Source organism: Aspergillus japonicus (genome assembly GCF_003184785.1).
Source record: "Aspergillus japonicus CBS 114.51 unplaced genomic scaffold BO86scaffold_12, whole genome shotgun sequence".
NCBI lineage: Eukaryota > Fungi > Ascomycota > Eurotiomycetes > Eurotiales > Aspergillaceae > Aspergillus > Aspergillus japonicus.
The window spans coordinates 178-25,364 of NW_020291649.1; the positions used below are offsets into that span (position 1 = coordinate 178).

Here is a 25,187-nt window from a genome sequence, read left to right on the forward strand (position 1 = left end):
TGCGCTGCTGCCACATTCTATACCTGATCAGAAATTCAATCAATTCTCAGCCTCGTGATCTAGTCCAATCGACCGCGCGGGAACTCTCCTCGTTTGCTCGGAGCAGATGACCGTTGGTATCCAAATGTCAGATTTACATGAAAAATGGCTAGCTGTGTGCTACAGCGCAAGGCAAATGGAAACTACAATACAATATATGTGTGGCCTTGATTATGCTGACAACGCGAGATTTCCCCAAAAACTCCCTGGCGCCTATGCCCCATGCTCAGTGCAAGATCAAAATTTGCGTTCATCAACCCCGAGACAAACCGCAGCAGTCATCAGGATCTCGATCAGCAGGTTTGAATCCAGTTGTCCAGATCCATGTTCTTGATGACAGTTGAGAAGTTGCCGGACCCGGTGAAGTCGCAGGCGTCGTTCTTCTGGGTCGTCGTGACATCGTTGTTGTTGTTGGTATCGTCCCCCTTGGGGTACTCAATGTGGAACACCGGCTTGCCCGCTTTGGTGAAGGCGGCGTAGGTGTCACACTCGTCATACTCTGCGCACTGCTCGTTGACGCTCCACTGCATGTTCTTGATGACCGAGGGAATGATGGCGCCCGCGTTCTTCAGGCCGATGGACATGTTGCGGGCATGCGCCTCGTTCGCCATCCAGTTGACATAGTCGATGGAATCGGCCTCGGTCAGACCCAGGCCGTTCGTGTTGTCATAGCCATCGACATTGTCCGGGTCGACGCCGTCGCAGCTCTTCTTCTGCGCCATGTCCAGCCGGGCTTGCATGATCTTGCGCACGTTCGGGGAGCTGATGTTGATCCACTTCTCCCCGGGCCAGCCGTCGAGGTCTTTGCCCAGATCGGCGGACTTGAAGTCATCCTTGTCCGGGCGCCAGTTCTCGTAGCTGCCGGCCGAGAAGTAGCAGATGACCTTGCGGCCCGCGTCGTGCAAGCTGTTGATGATGGACTGATTGTTGTTGAAGAGATCAATGTCGTAGACGTCTACGTCCACCGAGGTGTCGTTGAGCGTGTACAGCAGCTCGATTTGCCAGGTCGTACCCACGGCAGGCTGCCATTTGGCGGTCGTGTAGTTGCCTGTGGTATTCGTGGGGGGAGAGGGCTCTTCCTCACCACCGCCACCACCGCCGCCGTTGTTCAACCCAACTCCCAGGCCCACGCCAAGGGCAACTCCGATGACCACGATCGCACCAAGGATCGAGCCGACCACGATGAGTTTCTTCTTGAGCGACCAAGCCTTCCAGCCTCGCGCGGGGTAGCCCTTGAGGGCGGTCTCCCCAGCCGGATCCATCTGGGGTGGGGGAGAGAATTGGCTAAATTGACAATAAGGAGGGTAAAATAGAGAAAGTGGTCCAGGTGGTTCCCAGGTAAGTAAGGATCAATTAAGGTCAGATCAAGCAACGAGGGCAATCCGGGGAGATGGGGAATTAAAAGGGTGGAGAGAAGATTGATTGTAGATTGCAGATTGCTCGTGTCCGGTTAGTCTTTCAGCCCGGTCGCAATCAAACTGGGGTGAATCCAAGCGATGAGCGAATGAATGAGAAGCGAAACGGGGGTGCCTAAGGATGAAGTCTAGGAAAGCTTCGGCTGGTCACACAAGACTCAGGTTCATGTTGTTCAGCAGTGGCGCTGAGGCAAAAGAGGCAAAAGAGGCAAAAGAAACACCAAAAGCCTGGTGTCGATCAGGGGGTGAAGGAGATATAATTAGGAGGGGAGCCTGGGATCAAGTGGCAGATAAGATGGATTCAGAAGAAGAAGAGAAGTGGTAAGTTAGTACAACTACTAGTGGTGAAAAGCGCGCTGCGCTGGACCCTGAATGGAAAGAAAAGGTGAGGGAAAGCGAGAGGGGAAGCGCCAATGCCGGCTGTGGCCGGGCTGATTTGGTCTGGAGTCTGGACTTTGGACCCTGTCAATCCTGTCTGCTCTGCTCTGCTCTGCTCTGCTCTGCACCAAAGATGAGACCAGAATTCGGAAGCCTAAAACGCCCAGAACACAACTTTCACCACCGGCGTTTGGCTATTCAGCGCTGGGCTGGAATTGGAAAATAATCGGGGCGGCACCTGTGAAGGAAGTCTGGGCAGACTCTTCCTCTGACTAAGGATTGGACCTTGGTCCATAGATGGGTACGAAGAAGGTAGCGATGTGAAACTACACCATGTCGTTCAAATCTTGTGTCCACAGCACGGTGAATAAATTGGAATCATATGAAAGTGGTTGAAGATGAATAATGAGAGAACATCCTGTCACCATCCATGGAATGGTTCTTTGTCTGAAGCAAGCCACACCGGAATCGGCTGGAAAGGGTTAAGCCACCCCGTGACCTCCCCACAGCCACCCCATTTACCCTAATTGAGTCAAGTAACGTCAAGTTAGCTATGGCTGGGCTGGTTGTCGCTCGCGTCGTTCTACTTGTTTGTTTGTCTGTTTCAATCAGGACCAGAAGGATGCAATGGGCGGCAAAACCATCAGCGCTTGAAGTTACTGGGCCTTAGTCGTACGAGGCTCGACCTACGAAGGAGAAGGAGGGTCGAATCACTGAAATATACGGAGTAGATGAGTAATTATTTTAGAATTTTTTTTGCGTAGGCCCAGATCAGACCGACTCAACTGGAGGACAGGAAATGAAGGGCCGGTTTTCCGGTCGCGATGCCCTAAAAACAGACGATCGGATGATGACGGTGAAAGAATTGCTAACCACAACCATTCGAGTCAAGCACGCTATAGCCGAGTTGTTTTAAGGTTTCGCAAAGAGTTCGCTGGGTTTCTGATCGCTGAAGAAAGTTAGACACAGAGGGGCCGCGGTAAACCCAAGCCACCATGCTCTGGCGGTTTCCCTGCTCAATTTCTTGGCCTTTTTTTTTTTTTATTTATTTCTTCGTTTTCCTGTCCTTTTGTCCTTCCATCGGGCCGGAACCTTGCCAATCCTCCCTCGCTGCCAATCGGATAGTCCCAGCAAGCCACGGACACTAACTGTTCCTTCCGAGATCAGGTACGGTCAGACCATGTATTGTTAATTACACTAAGACAGGAATTGGTATCGACCGTCGCACAGTGCTTTCTTCCTGGTAACTTGCAACTCCGTGGTAAATACCATTACATACCCAAACATCCCACAATCATCCGGCTTGGCAATCACCCGCAGTTGTGCCAAGATCTGCGTTGGAATTCCAAGACACCCTAAGACCCCCCAAGACCACCAAGACAACACCACAAATCTGCTCCTGACCATTCTTTTCCTTCCCACCCCCCAATTCAACCCTAAAATAGCTCTCGGACTTAGACTCCCGAACAGTTCTCTCGATGCTTTCTTTGTCCCTACCCGAAACAACTTGTGCAAATAATGCACAAGTCGCAACCGTCCGACTTACGCGCTCACCCTTTCTCGTATCCCTCCTCTTGGCGCGCAGGAAGACTACTAGCCTAGTAACCTGACTCGAGTCGCTGAACGGGGTGGACACCTGGGGGGGATTCTTGGCGCGCATGGCTCTTGCGCTGTCTACCACGTTTCGGTGGCGGAGAATTTGGCATGTTGTGATTGATGGTCCGATGTGATTGATCATCATCATCTCCCACCATCATCATCGTCGGACACTTTTCGTGCTCAGATTCCGATCTCCTACTGGTTTTTAGTGACTGGTCTACAGGTCATTCTCGACTCCACTACGGAGTAGCTCATGGGGGTTTGGCAAGCTCCGATACGTGGGACACACACAACACACATTCATTCAGCGTTAGTTTCTTTTTTGCTACTCGCACGTATGTACTCCGAACACAAACATCAAGGCGAGATACTACCTACCTACCTATCTCCTCCGACCTCCGACCCCCGTCCCTGCATTGCCCACGGTAAACCGGCTTGACCCTTGGCTGGCCTGTTGTTGGGCTGGCATTGGCATGGGCATAGCATGGCATGGCCATTTCGCCCTTCTCCTTTTTTTTTTTTTTTTTCTTCTGGACTCACACTGCACCCGACTGGCCTGGCCGCCTGAATCCTACAGGGATACCCGCTGCAGCAAATCTGCTGACCTGGCAGAGAATTTTTCTGTTTGGTGTTTACTTTTCGCCCGTTTGTTGCCTCGCGAACGAAAATGGAGGATTCTTCTATGATTAGCCACGGTAGACGGCAGGAGACCATCGTCCAGGCCAGCCACCGCGGCCGTCCCTGACTGACCCTGGCAGGTAGGTGTCAACCTAAGCTTGACCTGCAGGCGTCGGGTTTGCAATTGCACGGGGCCAAAAGGTGCTTAAGGTAGGACGGTTGTCAGGTTGAGTTTTCGAGGCGCGTAGCACAGAACACAAGGGAAAAAAAAAAGGAACGGAGATGGATGGGGCTGAGCAAAAGCTGAAGGGGGGCCGGCGCTTCAGAGAAGAGGCGATAGTTCGAACATTTACTGTACTGTGTAGCGATGTCTGCAGTCAGGAGGTCTCCTGTTAGCCTCACGGAAGATCATTGAGGGGAGAAGGAGTGCGCCCATTGTGTTTGTGTTTGGAATTACGAGCTTGGATGGCATCATGACTTTTTCCTCTCGAACAACCGCTAACTAACTCAAGCTCAGCCCGACAAAGAGGCGAACTCCGCGCAGTTCGAGCCCTGTAGCCTCATAGCTGTCTCTCTCATCACCCCGGATGATATGAGAATCTCGCCATCTTGCTATGGTCGAACCCGGGGATGATTACAATGCCAACTCACAATCTTTAATGAATACGACTATAGTCTCCTCCCTAAACCAGAAGTTCGTCACTATTTCGAACATAAACCATCGGCATGTCCGTTTGACATCTTGTTTCTGTTTCCCCCGACCTCGGCGCCGATCAGCCCTGGGAGACTGGGCACATAAAGAAAAACAGTCTACCACGTAGGGGGCTCCGTTGGAAAACTGGCCATCTATCATCTCCAAGCCTTAGGCTCGTGTACATATCCCGGATTCGACTTGCCTTGCCATGCCATGCCCCCTTAGCCTCGTCGGCGAGTGACTAGTAACTCAATTCAAGTCGTGAGGTAAGCAATGGATGATTGAGTCGGTAAGTTTTAATCTAACTTGCATGATCATAATGAGCATCAGCATCATCATCCCACACAAGGGAAACCCAAGATGAGGTGTAACGGGGCCAATGTATGATGCATCCAAATACGAGAAACGCTAACTTAGCCGGCAAGCTCCCCTTCAAAGGAAAAGTAAAATTTGACAGGACCATACGCGGGGGAAGCGAAACTCACGCCATCGGCTAACTGACTCGGAACTAGTTGACTTGGAGGTAGCTTTTGCCTCCCGTTCTGTTCCTGCAAGTCAGGTTGACGGAGCGAGAGTTTGTGTGGGGAAAGCGAATCACATAGTTATAGTATAGGGTATTATACAGCACATAGTACGCATAGTACACATAGTAGCCAGCTAGTTACATATTGCCCATGTACGAATAATTTCACTGTCGACTAGGTATTCCGCCCCTGCTTACTTAGTGACTCTTAGTCACTAGTCAATTAAGAGCTAGTCGACCAACTACTAGCTACTGAGCCAGCGGGATTCTGGCGCTATAACACCGCTTCTAACAGGGTCCAGACAACCTTCCAAGAAATCGTGTATCGCCTCGTCCGTCTGTCTTTTCGGATCCGACCTGCCACCAAGACCACCACCACAAGTGTGAACACTGAGGATGCAAAACAATTGATTATCAATCAAGACTCAATTCAATCAACAACCAAGCACAACAGCCCCATCCCCCATACCTGAGGTAGTAGGAGCAGTAGTAAAACTAGGTCACCGTAGCCGACCACCGACCACATCCAACTTCCTTCCCGTCCTTTTTTCCCCTTCCTTTCCCCACTCATCCCTTCCGTCCCTTTTTTTTTTTTGCCCCTCTTTCTCTCCGCCCGCCCATTCCCCACAAAGTGCCATCCCATATAGATTATCAGAAACACACAAACCACCCACCCCGAATCAAAATGTTTCTTTCGTATATCGAAATCTAATCTAAACCCAAACATCACCCCCAACCAAAAACAAAAAGAAACCGGCTGAAACCCACTAAAACCACCCTCCCTTCACGCCAACACAAACCCGAAATTCCAGACTAAACCCCCCCCGCCAAAAATCGAAAGGATTCCTTAGTGAGCATACGCCAAGATCGCCCGGCAGGATGCAGCAGCAGCAGCAGCAGCAAGCAGATGATGCGCTGTCCTATCGCTCGAATTTGACAGGGGCAAAAATGGACGGATGGATCCACATTCTGCCCAGTGGATGAGGGGTAACACCTACGGAGTAGTCGAATCGAATCGAATTCCCCGAGAAGCAGGGAAACAAAACCGGATCGTACTTTTTGTTTTTTTTTTTTTTTTTTTTTTTTTTCGTGGGGAGATGTTGGAAGAAAAGGACGTGGGGGTTGATAAAGTTGGTAGCATGATGCCATACTTCACTAGATGGGATGGATCATGGAAGTAACTTTGCGCCCTAGGGCAACTGGATAGGTACACTACATACAGTACCGCAAGAAAGTTTTTGCTGCTTTGTCTTGAGTGGTGGGTGCTGCTGCTCATGCTCATGCAGGGTTTCTGGGGGAAGGGGGCGATTTGTGCCGCTGCCGCCTCCTCCGGTGTGTTTGGACCTCCGCGGTTTGGATTCGGGTTGGGTGGTGCGGGATGTTTCTCTCGCTGTAGACGTCTGTATGTGTTGGTGGGTTCTCGTTGGGTAGGTTTTGGATGATCGCAAATCTCCCAACCTAAAGTCAGCGTCATGGAGACGTAAGAGGATTTAAGTATAGGTTTTGTTCTGGGAGGATTGGATGGGACGGTGTTTGCTGGTGCTGTGTATAGTGTGCGGTGGTGATGATGGTATGGGATGTAGAGGACATGCCCATAGTTTACAGTGGAGTTACAGTTGGCAGTACTACTCCCACAAGTAAAAAACACTAGCGATTGTATTCGTACCGTATCTCATCCTAGTGATACTCAATATCGTATCGTAGCTAATTCTACTAGTATATCCATGATGTGGCCATTATAACATTACAGATTATGTCCAGAGGATCAGAATCCCGTCAATGAAGCGAGTGTGTTTGCTCCGCCCGCGCTCTTTACAACGCGATGGGAGTGGAGAGAGTGAAGGTCACCGGCGAGCCCGAGAGCTTCACCCACACCGTCAGGGGGTCGCTGCCCACCTGCTCGGTGGTAAATCCCTGGGTGCTGGTGGGCGCCACAGGGAAGGTGACGGGGACGGGCTCGCTGCAGGTGTTGCCGGTGGCGGACACAGTCACAGCAGTGATCTGCTTGTTCGCGATGGCGTAGCTGAGAGCGTAGCCGCACTTGTCGCGGTTGAAACGAGCGAGGAAGCCAGCGGACATCTGAAGACTGATTAGTGGCCGAGTTCAAAATATACGAGTAAGGCCAAGGGGATAACTCACGTCCTGGTGCTTCAAGGTAACGATAGGCCAGTCAACCAGGCGCACGAACTCCTGCACCACGGTCTCAACCCAAGCCTGGAAGATGGAGTACTGCGCCGAGACGCCGTTGATAGTGATGGGGTCAACGTCCGCGTTGCGAAGGTTAGCCTGGTGGAACATGTAAGGGTCGTGGTAGAGACCAAATAGGTGGCGCATGGTGTCGGTCTCCTCGGTCGCCAGAAGGGTGCTGAAGTCGCCGCTGCCAGCAGAGGTATCGATCCACTCCTGCACAGTGCAAGCTGGAGTGTCGCAGTTGTAGTAGATACGGGTGGCCCAGCGAGGGTTGACCTGCATGCCGGCAAAGCCGTTGGCAGCGACGGTGGTGAATAAGGGCCACATCGCATTCTCCGAGTTCAGGAGCACGGAACGGGTGTTGTCACCAACACAGTTGGTGATGCCGTTATCCCACCAGGCCTGAAGAGCATCGCCGTTGTGCAGTCCAGTAATAGCGGGGGGGATGATGCCGTTCGAGGTGAAGTGCGCAGCGGCATCGATGCCGACCTGCTTGAGCCAGGCCTGGTTGAAGGAGATCTCCTTAAACACATCCGAGTAGGTCGAGTTGTTCTGCTCCTCGTGGGTGAAAGTGTGGGAGATGTGACCCCAGCTGTTCAGGTTGGAGGAAGTGGTCCACCAGTTCAGAAGAGCATCGAGCTTAGTACAGGTGGTCGTCCAGTCGTACGTGGTCGGGGTAGAGGGCCAGAGGTTGGTACCAGTTCCGAGAGGCTTCTGGAACTCCAAAGGAGTGTCCGGGGGAGAATCGTACTCAATGGCACCGCCATTGCAGGCATCCCAACCGGCATCACCGGTGTTGGCGGCTGACTCAATGTTGCCGTTGCCGTTGTGACCGACCTCGACGTAGTAGCTGCTTCCAGCGTTCATCTTGGCATTGATCGTGGGCACCCAGTTGGTGATGCCCGTCAGGTCATCGGGGGTGATACGGAAGGTAGTGCCATTCGGATAGTAGATGTCCGTCTCGAGGAACATGTCATCAATCTGAGTGTTCAGGTTGACACGGCGGTATCCAGCATAGAGTCCGCGTGTAATCCAGGTAATCCAAGCGTGCTGCAAGTAGTTGGAGGTAGCACTCCAGGTGGTATCGAAGGAAATGAAGAACGCCATTTGCTCACGGCCAGAGAAGTTGTTGATCACCGCAGCAGTCGTGTCACTGGACACGACCGAGTTGGAGGCAAACGAGGCAATTTGTTTGGTGGTGTTGGTGTCGCTGATGGTGGCCGGATAGTGCCAGAGACCACTGGTGCTGACACCAGCACCCGTCTTCAGGCCTGAGGTGGGGAAGTCGCTGATATCGGAGAATGACACCAATTGTTCCACACCGGTGTCACAGCATCCGCCTCCGACGGCACTGGCACCATAGTTGGGGCCCGGATAGACGTCGTACTGTACCATGCGCACACCATAGGCCAGCTGATAGGCATACAGCTGGTTCCACTGGTCCGTAGTCAACGCACTCTGGAACCCCGCGGTGCCGTAGTCGTAGCTGACCTCGCTGGCAACAACAATACCTCCGAAGTTTCCTCCGGTGGTGGTGTTGAGCGCCGGCAGGCTAACTCCAGCCTGCGGCACGACCAGAGTGGTGAAGGGAATGCCATAAGCGTTGAGTCCAGAGGACGCAACATTGGCCGAGGCAGTGTCTCGGGCAATAACCAGAATATTGGCCGCAACAGACCCCGCACTCACCGCCGCAACAGAGGCAGAGACGGCGGCGGAGGCAGACGGGGCAGCCACAATGCTCGAGCTGAGAGACATGGTGGTGGATGCTTCGACTGACACAACAGAGGAAGACGAAGAAGAAGAGGAGGAGGAAAGAGAGGAAGAAGAAAGCGATGCAACGATTGTAGCTGTAGAGCCGAACGAAGTGACTAAAGTAGTAGGCGCAGCAGTGGGAGTAGACGAAGCGAGAGAAGCAGTGGTAGTAAACGAATGAACAATGGAAGTAGTGCCAGGAACAATTGTTCCTGAAACTCCAATGGCCGAAGTTGTCAAAGGAGCTGCAGTGGATGAAATGACCGTCGCACCCTGATCAGGCCAAACACCTGGGGGCGTATGGCAGGTTATAAATCCGAAGAAACAGCCCGCATTGAGCAGCCAGGAGGGAATCATGATTGCAATGTAGTCTGATCAACCGATCCTGCGCAAGCAAAAAGGAATGTCAGCCCGACGAAGGCGAATAGTAGCGAGTGACTGGGTGGACCTGGACTTCAGGACCCCTGGCGAAATCGTCAGCTGTAGACTAAAGATCAGCGGCTTGTGTTCTGTGGGCACAATCACATCCTGTGTGTTTATATTAACTGCCGGGGGGTGCCTGCTCCCCAGAGCTCGTAAAAAAAGCTTGATAGCCTATCGTTTCACGCGTTTTTCAGGGCCAGACCCGTTAAGTCCGAAGCCGAGGGTTCCACGATTCACGATATGGCGCAGTTGGTCTCCGCTGGGTACTTGCAGCCCCGCTTTTTCAGAGAGTCAGGTCCCTGGATGAGGAGTCGGAGGCGATGAATCGATTTTTGACTAGTGTGTTCATCGTATCTGAGTGACCCAGTTGGCCATGGCATGCGTAGTGGAAATTGCCCTGAGACTTTTTTCCGAGATGGACTGATGGATTGAGGGGAATTGTGGGGGGGTTCTCTTCCTTGCCAAAACCATTCGCTAACAAGTTCCATCCCTAATCCAACTCTCAGAGAGTTAGAGCATCTGACAAGCAGAGATGAGGAAAAAATAGACGAGCCCACTTGGTGTGAGAGACTGAGAGTCATGGCGAGAGAGCCTGGCCGTCGAACAAGAGGCTCGGCGCACGGAGATGGATTTCCCAGTTCAGCTCACAGTCTTCTACTGAGGAGCGCTAAAGCATCAGCTCAGTTAGCATCAGTTGGCCATTGCCATTCTAGCACCCGAAAATAGACAACAAGTCAGAGCCTGGAAGCTAAGAAGAGGAGGGCCCATAAGGAACTGAGACCATGAAGATTTGGGTTGATGGTGTGGGGTAGATAATAAAGGACATACCCATAGTACGGAGTAGTATGAGATCGACTAACCAGGAAGAAAAGAAACAGGATGGAAGAGGAGGACGAAGGGAAAATGGAAACAGCGGATACGAGACCTTCGTTTAGTATTACGAGACGGTGTGACAGTAGAGGTGTTTTTGTAAAAGAAATAGCCATGACAGTACCGTATTAGCGGCTGAATGATGGATACACAGCTGTTGTGTACTGAAGGTAATGATACGGCACTAAGCTTAATTTAGTAGCCGCATCAACTCCCGGGCTCGACTCGATTTTCTCCACCTTATTTTTTTTCTTTTCTCTTGATTTTGGATTTTTGGTTCATCCAGTCTCGTTTGAGTCGTTTCCCCCTCCAACCTACCGTTCAGTAGACAAACCGGCTGGTTGTCTCTGCAATACCCACTAACCTCGAACGCAAGGAAAGCAAAAAAATGGAAAAAAAAGGTAGGCTGGCAGACCGAAAATTCTTCAGAGGACCAATCGCATACTCGACTATCTCCACCGCACTCTCTGTTTTGACCCCCCTCAGGTGGTGCAACAATCGCCATGGCCATGCATCAACAACGACCTCCCTCTCTGTGTGTGTGTGTGTGCTTGTGCTGCCCACTCCCACACCCACTCCATCTCCCCCACTTTAGTTCAAAGACTGGAAAAAGGAAAAGAGTCAATCGCTGCCATCAATGGTACCGTTCCATTTGCCTCTCGCTTCCGTTCGGTTTGGTCCGCTTTACACAAATGATGAGAGAATGGCTGCCACGCTACCGGGTTGATCCCATCGCCATCCCCCATGCCATGGCATGGCAATCGCCTCCGGGACCATCTCATCACTTACTTAATATGGAGCTGTCGCTTTTCACTCTCAAACCGACCTAAAGAATTAGCGCCAAACTAAATCCAAAAGGACTTTGACACGCTTTGCTATTTCGGTCATCCTTGAGGCCGAAGCTGCGTTGGGCGCCACCGGTCGTGATTGCATCAGACTAGGTGGCCCCCGATCAGATACTGCCCGCACCTTCTAATCAGACTAATTTGCATGGAATAAAAATATCTGGAACTGACATCCTGCAGCGGCTGACCTAACATCCTGCCTCCTGCTCAGTCATCGAGTCAGACATACAGGAGAGGCTGGCTGTCGGCTGCTCGATCACGCTTCTCAGGCCTCTTCTTCCGCCTCTATACCTGGGGCTGCCTTTATTCTGACTTTTTTTTCCTGCTCGCATTTTCTCCTCGCATTTTGCTTTTTTAGCCTTTTTGGCCACCGTTCGTTCGACCCTTTCAGAACTCGTTTCCTACCCATCAGTTCTTGCCATTCGTTTATATTTACAAAGCTACCGTTCTCTTATTCCTTCTCTTCTTCCCTGGTTGAGACTGGGTACATTCCACACCAGAAACAAAGAGACCTACAACCATGACTTAGGGCATGACGTTGTCCTCCTCCGAATATACGATCCTATATTCTTAATAGTAATCGCATCCGCTCGCTGCTCTGCTCCATTCATCATACATGTCCCTCGTTCTCGCGCCGTTATCGTGGACGCCTTAATCTTTAATCGAGATGGCAGAAATCCTCGACGTCTCACCCGTCGGGTGGGCGGGGATGAAAAACCACTGGTGGCAGTTTGTACGTAAATCGTGTACACTGTGCCTTTGGAATAGGCTGGCGATATATCCCATACTGATCTGTCATAGGTCCTAATCGGCATCCTGCTGGCAAGTGTAGTATGTGGGTGTGTCTATCTCACATATTCCGGCTTCAACAGATTCACCAAATGGTATAAGGTATAATCCATCTGCAAGCTGACATCACATCAAAGCTCCAGTCTAACACTGTTTCTAGTCGCGACCCCGTAAGGAGGTGGTGCCGGCCCATATAGTTCAACAGCTGGACAAGCTTGCGACTCAACAGCTTGCTCTTACTACTGCGCATCATAGCAAACAAAAGCCATCTTCTGTGGGAGTCTACCTGGGGTCATTTACGAGTCCTCTGACGGAGACCTACCGTCAACTGCTAGAACGTTGGGATCTCATCATCGTGGATCCCTTGAAGCCTGGTGTAGCATCTGGTCTTGCACAAGTGCCAGGCAAGCACTTCGTTGGTAGACTTGACCTCACGCTGCTCCTCAGTCAAGAGACTACTTCGACCGCTATCGAAAAGATTGGCAATGTCTTGGCTGGGAGCTTTCGCGAATCGGTCTTCAGTGGAGTTCTGCTTGCTAACTGGGAAGACAAGTTCACGTCAACGGTGCTTGCAAGGCTGTGCGAAACGATCAACAACCTTGGCTTGGCCGTTTATCTGGAAACAGCTCCGCCGAAATTTCTCCAAGACCGGGATGTGTTACAGACGACTGCAATTTCGGGGCTCGTTATCAAGAATGCGAGTATCCTGCCGGACGGCCAGAAGCGGGATTACTTTCAGCTCGAGAAACTACACCCAACGATCAAGGCTTTTGTCTCCGAGGCGTGTATGCGTGACTTTTTGGTAATAGCTTGGGAGACCATTGACGACACCGCCTCCCTCTCCAACGCAGTAATCCAGAGATCGATGCAGTGGTGCAATTTCTATAGTGCAATCCCATGGATTGGCCGCGCATCCGCCCTCGAGAACGCTGCTCTCAATGTCAAAATCATGGAGCCTCTTTCTTCGTTTGGGTGGTTGAAAGATGCCGAGATTATGAAGGCCCACGACCGCTGGCGCACAAATCTCAACATTGAACGCCAGCCTGTCAACAATGAATTCTGGACTTCTCTGATTTCGTTCTTCCCGACTCTGAAGACACTTCTTGCATCGTCAGAATATCAGTTACAGCTCAGCGCCAAGTCGACTGGCTCTTTGCGTGAGCCTCCAGAATGGGTTGCTCAGGTTAAATCGCAAGGTAGCCCGTTATCGATTTCTATGGCTGGCGTCGAGTTCAAGGAGCTAGGGTGTTTCCCTCTAGGCTCAGAAGCAACACCTTTGGCCTTCGCTGAGATCTTGCAATCCCAGCAACGGCTCAAATCGCATAGCTTGCTCCACCCTGTCCCTGCGTCTAAGCTTCAAAGTCTGGGGCTTCTCCTCAGGCAATTCCACGACAATCTGGCCTCTAGCGACTGGAATCCCTCTGAACAGCTTGCAGCAGCTATTAAGCAGCTTGCAACCTTGGCCTCCACCGACCAATTGCGAGTATATCTTGGATTGGATTCTGGTCTACGTAAAAGTACCGATGTCCGCTTCTGGGCTGTCTATCAGATGGATGCAGATGGAGTCGATATATTTGCGTCAAAGAATGCCCAGGGTCTTACGGGTACTGTCCTACACACATTTTTGTCGGCAAAAGGATTCCCGCGCCACATCTGCTTTGAGGCAGAAACCGCTTTGGCGCAATGGTCAAAGGACCTTGTCGAGGACGTCGGTCTACCCCGTCGCATCGTGCAGGATATCGATGCCTTGAGCCCCGAAGAGCGACTCCTCTTGTTGCAACATCTGTCTTTGACTGACGCCCCAAGGCCCATGTCTGAAGACATTTGTGCTTATATCCACAGACAACTAATAGATATGCCTTCTCTGGCCCAGCTCAAGGAGCTGAACACTACTGCCTACCTTGAGGGATCCGCTACCCCAGAAATGGTGGTAAATACCCGTCTCACTTGGTACAAGGAGCAAGGTTGCCAATTCCCTTCCCCCACACTCTGCCTCGCCTTATTCAAAGAGGCCGAATTCGTCTTCAACAATATACTACGCGAGCGAAGAGAGCATGACCTTGCTCAGATCTCTGAAGCTTTGTGCCAGCTTGTCCAAAACCCTTCTATTGATGCTTACGCGGACATGCTGGCCCTCGCATTGTTCTGTGCGGCAAGAAAGGGTGCCTTGGATGAAATCTACACCGAAGTGACCGACCGAAACCCCCTCTTCAACAATCAATCCGACCAAGCCGCTGCCTTTGCTGAGTCTTTTGCTCTTGGCTCGCGCTGTGAAGCTTACTTTGACATGGTTCCCAGTGCGTTTGGAAAGCTGCTGTCAAACCGCTTCCGCAAGACCTATACGAACGAAAAACTGCCTAATTGGATCAATGGTGCTCCTGATATGGCTACGTCGTACGCTGGCGCACAGATAGATGTGAATCCAGCCGACAAGGTCAAGCCTATGCGTGGCTATCAACGATTCACATTTCTCAGTGTCTTCGCTTTCCCTGCGCTGATCGATATTCTCTTGCTCACAATCATCGGGCGCGGGCTGTATCTTTCTGCATACATGACCTATGATGAGCAGCAGAGTGCTACTATCGCCCTAATGATTTCGCTCTTGTTGTCCGGTGCTATTGGCACGTGGATTGCTTGTGGAGGCCCGTATTATCTGATCTCAATGGCATTCGCGGCTGCCAACATGTTTGTTCTCATCCGATTGATTGCTGGAATTGCTTTCACGGTCGCCGGTGGTCTCATTGGGTTCATTGCCATTTCTGCCACGGAGAGCGCACGGGCCGGAATCATTTTCTACCTGTATCTGATCGCATTGACGATCTATTTCTCAAGCTTCGCCTCCCTCGCCAGTTTCAGCTATCCCGGCTCGACTTTCCTATCTGGCCGCAAAATCATCTTCGCATGTGTGCCAATTCTGTTCATCTCGCCCATCGTGACAACTTTCACCGGCCATGATTCAGCCATCTACCTCGCGGTCATCTATGTCTTCATCATAGTCCTACTCTTTGGCCTCCGGTCTATCGCCTCTAAGTGGGTTACTTGGTACCAGAGCTTGAGAAGGACCGATGATACAGAGATCCGTAAGTGGTATGTTGCTACTTATGGTAACAACGATGAGAAAGTATTCGGGAACCTCAGTGACCCGGCTGTGTTGAAGCTGTCTAGAGAAGCGCTTCTGAGGGATGTGATGGCTGAGAAGAACCGCCGCTTCTATAAAAAGCCCACAACGGATACGCTGGTTCTTGAATTGGCTAGGGACTGGGATGCTACCAACTTTCTCCTGGACTGGTACTGCAGATATGCCGATGTACCCAGGCCGATCCCGTTCAGCTCGTCTTGGAATATCCAAACCAAAGTCGGCCTGGATGTGCTCAGGAACTCTCAGAAAGGCATTCGATTGCACAACGCTTTCATTCAATGGCGGCAGTCAAGCAGAGAAATTGGCTGCGGTGTTCTGTACTTTGTCGTGGCCCTTCTGGACAAGTGGGTGCAGCTTCTGTCTGGCGGACATGGCAATGGTTTGCTGTCTGCTGCTGACACTGAGTCGCAGAGAATGGCCGTGGGATTTGGCCTGGCTTATTACTTGATTGGAGCTGTTCTCATTGACACCAAAGCTCAAGAATTACACGACCTCGTTGGCCAGCACTCGTCTGTAGCTGTCCATATGTCAAAGGATATCCGCGCGACGCAGAAGCGGGACGTACGATTCAAGAGGAAGGTCTACTGGAGAGTTCTGTTCAGATTTCTTATGTGGCATGTATGGAGTCTTGCGCTTGCTACAGCTCTTCTGTGGACTTTTCAGTCCTCTGTCGAAGCCATGATTACGTTCTGTGCGTACATCTTGGCTTACACTGGGTTGCTTTGGTATCAGTATACGAAAATATTCACTGGTCCTCATGCATTCAAGACCCTTCTCCTTGGATGCGCTGTCGGCTTAGCTTTGGGAATCGCCCTCAAAGTCCGTCTGCCGCATTTTCCTTACTCTCAAGTCATCGGACTAGGCTCGGCCACTTGGACGGTCGCTTTCCTCTCCCTTTTCTCAGCGAAGATGGGAATGCCCAAGAAGGTTGACTCACCTGTTGAATTGGGAAAGACTTTCCATGCCTACACGGCTCCATGGGCCGATCCCGAGTGGTCCCAGCAAGAACTGCAAACTTTCCACGAGAAAATCGCACAAGTACCCTCGGACGCGCGCTTGAAACTGGAGCCACAAAACCATCCCGGTGTCGAGGTCAAGGAAATCCTGCTTTCTCGCAGAAAGGAACTTAGAATCGAGGATGCTTTTCCAAGAGCAGAGGAATTGATCAGTATAGCCCTCGGAGCGTGGGGAAAAGGAGAAATTACCGTGGAGCTTGTTCCGTCTGGGTCACTTGGCCCTGGCATTCACGCGCTTAGCTGCAGCACAACGACACACCTCAGCATTGCCATTGGTGTTGGACGTGGACTAAATCAGCGCATTGATGTCAGTGCCAATTGCCAAGTCATTGCTGAAACATTGCTTCACGCCGTCGCGGAATCAATGCTGCGCATCCCCCACGAGTATGCTATTCTAGCCGAGTCTCTCGTCACCGCCGGTGTGACTGAAACTATGGCTCGCCAGCTGCGAGCGGAATCTAACACCGCGGTCGTTATTCGCTGGGCTAAGAAGGAACTGCTCAAACACCTGTGCCTTGGCTTCGAATGTGATGCTCATTGGGAAAAGCTTCCCAAGAACATCAGGAACTCTCTCTTGAACCGTTGCCTTGGTCAGCCTTGTCAGCTGTCAAGCGAGGATCGGATGTGGCTCGAAGGCCGCCTTTGCCAATTCGACACGGATGACCTTGATGTCCATGTGGCACGCTGCAACCTTGGTGCTGCTACCGCTGTCAGCATTCTTGATTATGCACACTATGGCACAGGCGAGGCTGTTGTATTTCAGGATTCAGAGACTCCAGACTACATCCCTTATGTCTCCAGGAAGCTTCCTGCAATCATCCATCTTTGTGCAAAACCCTGGCACTCGTTCTACTATTCATTGGCATCAACGATCAAGTTTATCGTTGTTGCTCTCATCGCCGACCCTGAATTCCAGCGAGAATTCGATCATGTCATGAGTCAACGCCATGCTATCATTCGTGTACCAGCCACCCTGGCCTTGAGCTCGATTTGGTCGTATTCGAGAATCGTGCAAAATCTAGGCCTCTCATTCTTTCTGTTCCACGGTCGCAGCAATGTGAAACAGCTCTGGGATGAGACCAAAGGAATGACTATCAGCATCAAGAAGAGCCGCTTTGTCATTCAGAGCTTGGACGGAACATTCTCTGCTTTCAAGCACGATGAAGCTGATGGAGGTTTCAAGATCTACTACTACGCGGGACAGCACAAGGCTGAACCGGAAGGCACGAAAAGTCTCAGCTACGTCTGCGTATATTCCAAGGATATGTTGCTCATGGTGAGACAAGAGTTCAAAGCTGGAAAGGTGATCAACGAGTATCATTATGACTACCGTGCCCCATCCAAGAAGGGATTCTCCTTGTCCAAGCTGTCTTCTGCCAAGGTTCCAATGGGACGCCGCTGTGTGCGTGGAGAAAATCATCTTCAGAGCGTGCAATACAACAAGAAGGGCCTCATCGAAGCAGGATCCTACATGAAGGACGGCAATCTGATTCGGTTCAAGTATCATTATCGCAAGAACCCTCGGTTTGGAGATGAGCTGCTTCGAGCCGAGTTCGCTCTTTCGCATATCACCTGTACTGTCTCTTGGTGTGCGCCTCCTCTGCGCCATCCCCAGAAGATCGATCGCTGGATCCCTCATTCCAAGGTGACTGAAGCCTCGTTTGTTCAAGGTGCGGACGTCTACGAGTCTCGCTGGCTTTATGATCACAAGTTTCATCCTACGATCTTCACCACCCTCAACGGACAAAAGATACAGACCCCACCCATGATCGAGCATGACTACCTCGCTGTCCTGGCCAAACCCCGATACACCAGCTTTGTACATGACAACCCTCTCTTGTATTGTGACAGTCTGAGTTCAAGTATTCTTACCCGGTTCTTTGGTTTGACAACGAAGCGCTTTCCCGTGTCTACTTCTCGTGCACGTTCGTTGATCTGGAAGGCTTGGAAGGACCGCGTGGACTTCGATGGCATCATTGTCCGGTGGATGGATGAACGCCTACTGAGAAGAGACAAGACACTTGCTCCTTACTGGCGCAGCAGAGATCGCGGTGATCTTGCCTCAGCCAAGAAATATTTGGACCTACGCGCCGATACAATCACAGCTAGTGCTGATCTGGACGACAACATCTCCAGTTGGACTCCCTTGGCTGTCAAGATAAGTGATCTGTTCAACTTCGGACCAGGCGGTGATGCTGTTGTCAACACAAGATCTAAGGACTTTGGCTCTGATACCGAGAAATCACTGCATGTCATGGCTGCGGACAACGGTACTTGGCCAAACGAAGGAGGCGGCGTTTCTGCTTGTCGCCGTGATATGATCAATTCCCTGCGAACGATCAAGTGGCATATGATTTGCGAATCCGCAAACGACTTTGGTGTTCCCAAGCATCAAACAGAGCAGAACATTTTGTCACTAAAAGTGGTTCCTCTTTGGGGTCTCGACTTCCTCACGCCCACGCATGGTCTCTTCAAGAACAAGCTTGACTCCGAGGTCGAGAACGTCACTTCCGCCAGCGAGATGGACATAAAAATGAACTTCATCCCTATCTTGACGGCTTTGGTGAAGGGGGCCCGTGCTATCCACCTTTCTAAGGCTGATATCCAGCAGGCAACTAGAGCCTTGGTGAACCTTAATACCTATTTCCAGGACTCGCGTCATTGGACTCAGATCTGGGACAGTGAAATTGTCAAGGAGAGCTGGCGCGATCTCTGGCTGACTCAAGAAATGCCAAACGCAACCCCCTCGTCAGAATGGTACGACACCGAGCTTCCCACCTTGGCATCTCTCGACATAGCCCTTGAGCTCTGGTATCGCTATCTCTTCATCTTCTCCATTCCAATCCCTGAAAAGATTCCCAATGTTTTCCAGGCATCACATCACAGCGTGAGTGCGTCTTATGGAGTTGTCTGCAAGATCAAGAGAAACTGTACATTGCAAATCTGGGACCATGCCATCAGCTGGCGTGAGACGAACCTCTGTCTTTCTTCTGCCCTCTGCAAGCTTTCGCCTTTTGTTCGCAATGCTCTTCTGGGCTTGATGCGAGTCACATCGGTCCTCACGCTGCACCACGCTGATATCATCCTGCCATGTGCCGACTTCTTCAACCCAGGCTGGGAAGTCGAAATCGGTACCTGTCAAGGAACCATTGAGCATCGAAATGTCTTCCGTCGCAAGGTCGATCCCGTGGTCAACGGTATCACCGACATGCAGAAGTTCGCTCCAGTCAAGGAGATCAAATCGCAGCGTCCTACAGTCACTATGCTGTCCCACGTTTGGTATGCCAAGGACATCAAGACAGCGCTTCTTGCCGCGGATATCATCATCAACCAATGGAAGTTCGATGACTACCATCTTGACATTTACGGTGCCATCGACAAGGCCCCAACATACTCTACGGAATGTCAAGAAATCATTGCTTCTAAGGGACTTCGTGGTCGGGTCACTTTGCGTGGTACTGCTGACCCGATGAAGGTGCTGGAGAATACTTGGCTCTTCCTGAACTCGTCTCTATCTGAAGGTTTGCCGCTGGCGCTGGGCGAGGCTGCTCTTACCGGTGCACCCGTCGTCTGTACTGATGTCGGAGCCTCCCTGCGTGTATTGAGTGACCCCGATGACTTTTCCCGCTTCAGCGCTGTGGTTGCACCCAACGATGCCTTGGCTCTCGCCCGCGCGCAGATCACCATGCTTGGACTTCTTGGGGAATGGAGTAAATTTGCCGACGATACCGAGGCACCTCCTGTGTTGACCTCTGCACCTACCCCCGAGGATGTTGCCAAGATCACGCGTCGCATGTACGATAAGAGCGAACACCGCCGCAAGCTGGGTATGATGACTCGCAAGATCGTGCAGAAGTCCTTCAGTGGTGATCGGTACCTGCGTGAGCACGAGCAGATGCTCTGGATCGGAAAGTCCGCTAAGATCATGGCTAGTCGCCCCAACGCCACTCTTAGTGAACCGGCCGATGTTGCCACTGCTCTGCAGCAAACTATGCCAATTGATGAGGAAGTTATCACCATCCCACGCAGCGCAGTTAACTCCTGGCGGTCGTCCGCTGCGTCAGGCATGTCAAGCTTCTACAGCTCCGTGTCCAACTTTCCTATGCTGAATGCGAATCAACGCCCGTCGTCCATCCGGTCAAGCCTGAGCAATGCTTCTACCGACGCTAGTTCCTTCCTCCCTCTCCCAAGCAATGCCTCTTTGCCTGTCTTTGCGCCTCGTCAAACCCTCTCTTGGTCTGGACTCACGGGTAACAAGTCGTCCAACGGTCACCTTTCCCCGACCGGCCGGCTCTCCCCCGTACTCAACCGCAACGGGCATCACTCTCGCACGCACTCACTGTCTACTGCTGGTCGGGAGCAACTGCGTGGACTTCAACGCGAGGACCTACGGCAGTACCGTAACTCGGACGTGAGTTTGGTCATGCGAGATGAGTTTCTCCAATCCAGCTACTTCCGGGGTCTCGACGGTGGCAACAATGTCTAATTGACAGGTTGTCCCTCTCTCTTTTGGTACCGCTGCAGCTCGATCTTATACCCTGTTTGGTTCTGGCTCGATTCATTGTATTTGCCAATATCCGTTGATTTTTTTCGTCAAATAAATATCCCTGTTTGTTGTACATATAATCATGTGTCATTGTTTTGGTTATTTTTTTTTTCTTCCCAATATTAGTCCCCATACAGCTCTCTTGCTATCTCCAAGAAGACGTTGCGATTCGACCACATATGCTTGTTTGCACACTCTTTCTCCTGGTTGTATAAAAGTCTTAGCATTGGGCTAACGATTGGCGGAACTCTACTTTCCTTGATAGACTACACACTCCAAGAGCGTTGAGAATTATTCAATTGGAAACAATCGAGATTGCATACATCGCAAATAGTAGCATAAGTGTAAATCAATGAACTACAAGGATTATTCTTGTCCTTACCTGATGTGTTGTTAGGACAAAATAGCACGTGATGCGAGGCCACAACGACGTCATTGCCATCAATTGCCTTCCCCGCTCTCCTTGCAACGCAACTCGAAGACATTAAACCTCCAAACACGAACCTCTTGGACGAAGTACAAGGGACAAGAAAAGAATCCAGCGCACGATGACTGCACCCGAGCATGAGACCTACCCCATCGGCAGCCGCAAAGAATGCGAGCGCCTGGTGCGAGATTGGGGGTTTAACCATGTCTTCACCTGGTCAGATGGGAGGTATGTCTACCACCGACGACAAGACCGAAATGTCAATCTACAATCGCTGACGAAAGTCATCCAGCAATGCGCACTACCCGCCTCATTCGCACGCTGGGTTGACGACACATCTGATCCGCCAAGGGAGTCTGACCATCACGTATCCCGAGGATAATGCTGCGATCCATGCTGGAGAGGTCAAGAAGGAGACGTGCGGCGTAGGCGCGAGGTTGGATGTGCCGGCGGGGAAAGTACATGAGGTGTGGATTGGACCAGAGGGATGTGAGTACGTTATTGGAGAATGAAAAGTGAAAAGCCACGTTCTACCGTACCTATCGATCGTCTTTTGCAACTGCGACGACCTGCCACCGACCGTCGGGAGTCACACCGTGATTTCTTTCACCGCTACTTTACTACTTTACGTGCACTCCCTGCTGGCATGACCCCTACACAGAAATGTTCGAGGTATGAGTAAAATTTCAGCAGAAAAGAGAAGGAGAGATCTGCTGGCTGGATCATGTGCAGCAGACAGATAGATCTGGGCAGTCTTCCTGCTGGAAAGACGAGGCTGAAGAAAGCGTCAGTGCTGGAATGCCCCGCATCCGCACTCGAAAAGGTATTTGTATTGCCTTTCTGGACAGGCAGCCTTGCAGCACTCCCGATGCCTGATTGTCTGCTTCTTTTGCTACTTCGGCTTGGAGTTCAAAGTAGACATCATTATCATCATCCGCCATACCTCTTCCTCAAAAATAAATTGGGGTGAAGAAAGTGCAAAGGAAGCGCCGGTAGTAGCCTTATAAGGCCAGTCAACAAAAGGTTAAGTTTCGAAGGTTGAAACAATCCCGTCTCCACTTCACGTGGAGAACCAAAAACTCTCACGGACAACACAAAAAAAAAACAAAAACAACAAAACCGGAACTTTCTTCCACCAGCCTTACTCCCAGCATCTCCTGCTGCTTGGTTTGTCCTCAGTCGTCTGTCCCATTCGACTGATTCCGCTGTCCTGGGCCTCCCCCGCGTTCTACACACAGCCGGCTATTTTTGGTTCATTCCGATTCCCCCCACCTTCAACCACGGCCCGCAAGCATCACAACCAGTCGGTGTGGACCAGGCTACAATCAAAGCTGGGACAACACAAACGAAAGACAGGGATGGATGGGATCACAGAACAGACCAGCAATGTCACTCTGGACTCATCGCAACCCGTGACCAAAGCGGAATCCGGGTCCACCTTCTCACCTCCGGTCCTCACATACCTGGACAAAATTTACAGCTCGTTGACTTCGTTGTCCCAGCCAGACTTTGTCACGGAGATTCAACGTGAAACTCGCACGCAAGATGCAAGCGGCAACGAAGGCGCAAATCCCCTGGCATCCTTGCCAGCATTCTATGCTTACATGGCTAGTCCCGCGGCCTCTGCCTTGAAGCCGGTCGATCGGCCTGATCTCTCGGCTCCAATCACAGACTACTATATATCCTCCAGTCATAACACGTACCTGACAGGCAATCAGCTCTATAGCGACTCGGATGCGAGTGCCTATACCAATGTACGTTGTCCCTTTGGACCCGTCATTCTTCTCGGTTATGTTCAAGGGCCAACGGTAAGAGGAGACTTCGCCTCAATACTGTATGAAAGTATTGGCACGAAGTTACATCTTACGTCGAGCTATCAATGATACCAAGAGACTCTGCCTTAACTCGAAAATAAAAGCAGACAGCTGATGCGTCTTAGGTATTGCTTCGCGGAGGGAGATGTGTCGAGATAGACATCTGGGACGGAAAAGGCAGCTCCGAAAGCTCGCAGGATGACGACACCAGTAGCAGCAGTAGCAGCAGCAGTAGTAGCGATGACTCGAGCTCTGATGAAGGCGACGATAGGCCCCAGATGCCTCGCCGTCGCAAGTCAAAGATGGAGAGACTCAGAAAAGCGACAGAGAGCCACCCGCGTCTTCACGCGATCTCTGAAGAAGTGGGAAAACTGGAGGGCTTCTTGGGCCATCATCGATCGTCGTCTGGAAGTAAAGCTCCAACGACAGAAAACCCGCCTGAAGAAACAGCTCAGGTTTCTGCGCGTCCGGAGCCGCGGGTGCTACACGGCCACACCCTCACCAAGGAGGCCAGTTTTCGGGATGTATGCTACGCCATCCGCGATAGCGCGTTTGTGACCAGCGACCTGCCGGTGATTGTGAGCCTAGAGGTGCATGCCTGTCATGAACAGCAGCACACTATGGTGGAGATTATGGAAGAGGCGTGGAAGGGGATGTTGATCGAAGTGACGCCGGAGATCGAAGCGACCAAGACGCCGCCTCCTCTGGAGGAGCTGAAGCGGAAAATCCTCATCAAGGTGAAATACGTCGCCCCCAACAGCGTGCACAAGAATGAGGACCCGGAGGAAGAGGAGAAGCAAGTATACTTGAAGCATGTTCAGACGCTCAAACAGCAAGGCACACCACGAGGCCCCGCGAGCACATCTCCTGAGACGCCTGAGGCCCCTGCTTCAGCTCCCCACAAACCGTCGAAAATCGTGCATGCTCTGAGCAAGCTGGCCGTTTTCACCAAAGGTTTCCACTTTAAGGACTTTAAGCAGCCAGGTATGTTCAAATCAATTCCGCTGGCTTTCCATGGCTTGTTTCTCACATCTGAAATACCATAGAGGCCAAAGTACCGAGTCACGTCTTCTCACTATCGGAGAATGCAGTACGCGAGGCGCATATCAAGGACCCCAATGCGCTATTCGAGCACAACCGCCACTTCTTCATGCGCGTGTACCCCAAGGGGCTACGTCTTGGCTCCTCTAACATGGACCCCGGTTTCTTCTGGCGGCGCGGAGCCCAAATGGTAGCACTGAATTGGCAGAATCTCGACAAGGGAATGATGCTCAATCATGGGATGTTTGCAGGCGAGCACGGCTGGGTGCTCAAGCCTCCGGGGTATCGAAGCTCTGATGCAGACTCGATTATCGTCAAACGACGTCAGCTCAACCTGTCCATTGAATTCATCGCCGGTCAAAACCTGCCACTGCCGCCAGGTCAGACGAGCGAGAAGAAGTTTCATCCCTATGTGTCTTGTATTCTCCATCTTGATACTCCTGACGATGACTCTGGGGACTCCGCGAGCGATGATGAATCAGACTCTGAAAAAGCCGGCTACAAGCGAACCACTAAAAGTGCCACGGGGTCGAATCCAGATTTTGAGGGCCAGAAGATCGAGTTTCCTCCCATACCCGACGTTGTGGAGGATCTCAGCTTTGTCAGGTATGTGCTCTCCGAGAACCGTTCTTCGGACATTGAATGCTGATTATGGGATAGGTTCAAAATCAAGGATGACGAATTCTTCCGTGATTCGCTTGCTGGGTGGGCGTGCATACGACTCAGCAGACTGCAGCACGGCTACCGTTTTGTTCATATTTATGATCGCAAGGGCGTGGATACTGGGGGTGTTCTGCTGGTCCGGATCACGAAGACCATGACTTGAAACTGACAGTGTACTGTCCTCTGATGTCGAAGTTAGGAATGTGAATTGGGTTTATGCCCATGCTCATGCGCTGACAGCAGGTCACACGCAAAGCGCTGCATAGTATAATTTGAAGAGACACTGTTTATCCCCAACTTCAGCTTTCCATGAAAGAGAACGTGGTTGGTAGGGAAGGTATATAGGTCCTGATCAAGCTGTCCCTTTGGAGCCTTCTATTCTGCGTAAACTGTGCATTGCAACGAT

At 51.4% G+C, this 25,187-nt stretch overlaps 7 protein-coding genes across 7 annotated transcripts; 3 read left to right on the plus strand and 4 right to left on the minus strand.

Annotated features, from left to right (window-relative positions):
- Window positions 1–332: 332 nt before the first annotated feature.
- On the minus strand, window positions 333–1,301 carry BO86DRAFT_397655 (endo alpha-1,4 polygalactosaminidase; the record flags this gene model as incomplete). The annotated part of the gene is made up of 1 exon (XM_025673506.1): window positions 333–1,301. One exon carries the CDS (start codon window positions 1,299–1,301, stop codon window positions 333–335), a length of 969 nt encoding a protein of 322 aa, XP_025529540.1.
- Window positions 1,302–6,126: 4,825 nt separating this feature from the next.
- Window positions 6,127–6,888, minus strand: BO86DRAFT_31021 (uncharacterized protein). Its single transcript, XM_025667852.1, has one exon. It carries the CDS (start codon window positions 6,738–6,740, stop codon window positions 6,261–6,263), a length of 480 nt encoding a protein of 159 aa, XP_025529541.1. The 5' UTR covers window positions 6,741–6,888; the 3' UTR covers window positions 6,127–6,260.
- Window positions 6,889–7,078: 190 nt separating this feature from the next.
- agd3 (putative extracellular serine-rich protein) lies at window positions 7,079–9,211 on the minus strand (the record flags this gene model as incomplete). Its single annotated transcript, XM_025673507.1, has 2 exons — window positions 7,079–7,345; window positions 7,406–9,211. The coding sequence occupies 2 exons, from the start codon at window positions 9,209–9,211 to the stop codon at window positions 7,079–7,081; spliced, it is 2,073 nt and encodes a 690-aa protein (XP_025529542.1).
- A 503-nt stretch (window positions 9,212–9,714) lies between these two features.
- Window positions 9,715–10,295, minus strand: BO86DRAFT_31025 (uncharacterized protein). The gene has a single exon (XM_025667854.1). It carries the CDS (start codon window positions 10,210–10,212, stop codon window positions 9,865–9,867), a length of 348 nt encoding a protein of 115 aa, XP_025529543.1. The 5' UTR covers window positions 10,213–10,295; the 3' UTR covers window positions 9,715–9,864.
- A 1,377-nt stretch (window positions 10,296–11,672) lies between these two features.
- Window positions 11,673–20,939, plus strand: gtb3 (glycosyltransferase family 4 protein). Its single transcript, XM_025667881.1, has 3 exons — window positions 11,673–12,079; window positions 12,148–12,237; window positions 12,296–20,939. Exons 1-3 carry the CDS (start codon window positions 12,014–12,016, stop codon window positions 20,774–20,776), a joined length of 8,637 nt encoding a protein of 2,878 aa, XP_025529544.1. The 5' UTR covers window positions 11,673–12,013; the 3' UTR covers window positions 20,777–20,939.
- Window positions 20,940–21,310: 371 nt separating this feature from the next.
- Window positions 21,311–21,881, plus strand: BO86DRAFT_31085 (uncharacterized protein). Its single transcript, XM_025667886.1, has 2 exons — window positions 21,311–21,491; window positions 21,556–21,881. Exons 1-2 carry the CDS (start codon window positions 21,385–21,387, stop codon window positions 21,773–21,775), a joined length of 327 nt encoding a protein of 108 aa, XP_025529545.1. The 5' UTR covers window positions 21,311–21,384; the 3' UTR covers window positions 21,776–21,881.
- Window positions 21,882–22,345: 464 nt separating this feature from the next.
- On the plus strand, window positions 22,346–25,056 carry BO86DRAFT_446765 (putative phosphoinositide-specific phospholipase C). Its single transcript, XM_025676545.1, has 4 exons — window positions 22,346–23,017; window positions 23,203–24,061; window positions 24,124–24,724; window positions 24,779–25,056. The coding sequence occupies exons 1-4, from the start codon at window positions 22,622–22,624 to the stop codon at window positions 24,942–24,944; spliced, it is 2,022 nt and encodes a 673-aa protein (XP_025529546.1). The 5' UTR covers window positions 22,346–22,621; the 3' UTR covers window positions 24,945–25,056.
- Window positions 25,057–25,187: the final 131 nt, after the last annotated feature.

Coding starts and splice junctions, on each gene's coding strand:
- BO86DRAFT_31021 (XM_025667852.1), bottom strand. CDS start 6,740: ATGACGCTGACTTTAGGTTGGGAGATTTGCGATCATCCAAAACCTACC.
- BO86DRAFT_31025 (XM_025667854.1), bottom strand. CDS start 10,212: ATGACTCTCAGTCTCTCACACCAAGTGGGCTCGTCTATTTTTTCCTCA.
- gtb3 (XM_025667881.1), top strand. CDS start 12,014: ATGGCAGAAATCCTCGACGTCTCACCCGTCGGGTGGGCGGGGATGAAA. Junction 12,080..12,147: donor AAAACCACTGGTGGCAGTTT/GTACGTAAATCG, acceptor GATCTGTCATAG/GTCCTAATCGGCATCCTGCT. Junction 12,238..12,295: donor GATTCACCAAATGGTATAAG/GTATAATCCATC, acceptor CACTGTTTCTAG/TCGCGACCCCGTAAGGAGGT.
- BO86DRAFT_31085 (XM_025667886.1), top strand. CDS start 21,385: ATGACTGCACCCGAGCATGAGACCTACCCCATCGGCAGCCGCAAAGAA. Junction 21,492..21,555: donor TTCACCTGGTCAGATGGGAG/GTATGTCTACCA, acceptor AAAGTCATCCAG/CAATGCGCACTACCCGCCTC.
- BO86DRAFT_446765 (XM_025676545.1), top strand. CDS start 22,622: ATGGATGGGATCACAGAACAGACCAGCAATGTCACTCTGGACTCATCG. Junction 24,062..24,123: donor TAAGGACTTTAAGCAGCCAG/GTATGTTCAAAT, acceptor GAAATACCATAG/AGGCCAAAGTACCGAGTCAC. Junction 24,725..24,778: donor GAGGATCTCAGCTTTGTCAG/GTATGTGCTCTC, acceptor ATTATGGGATAG/GTTCAAAATCAAGGATGACG.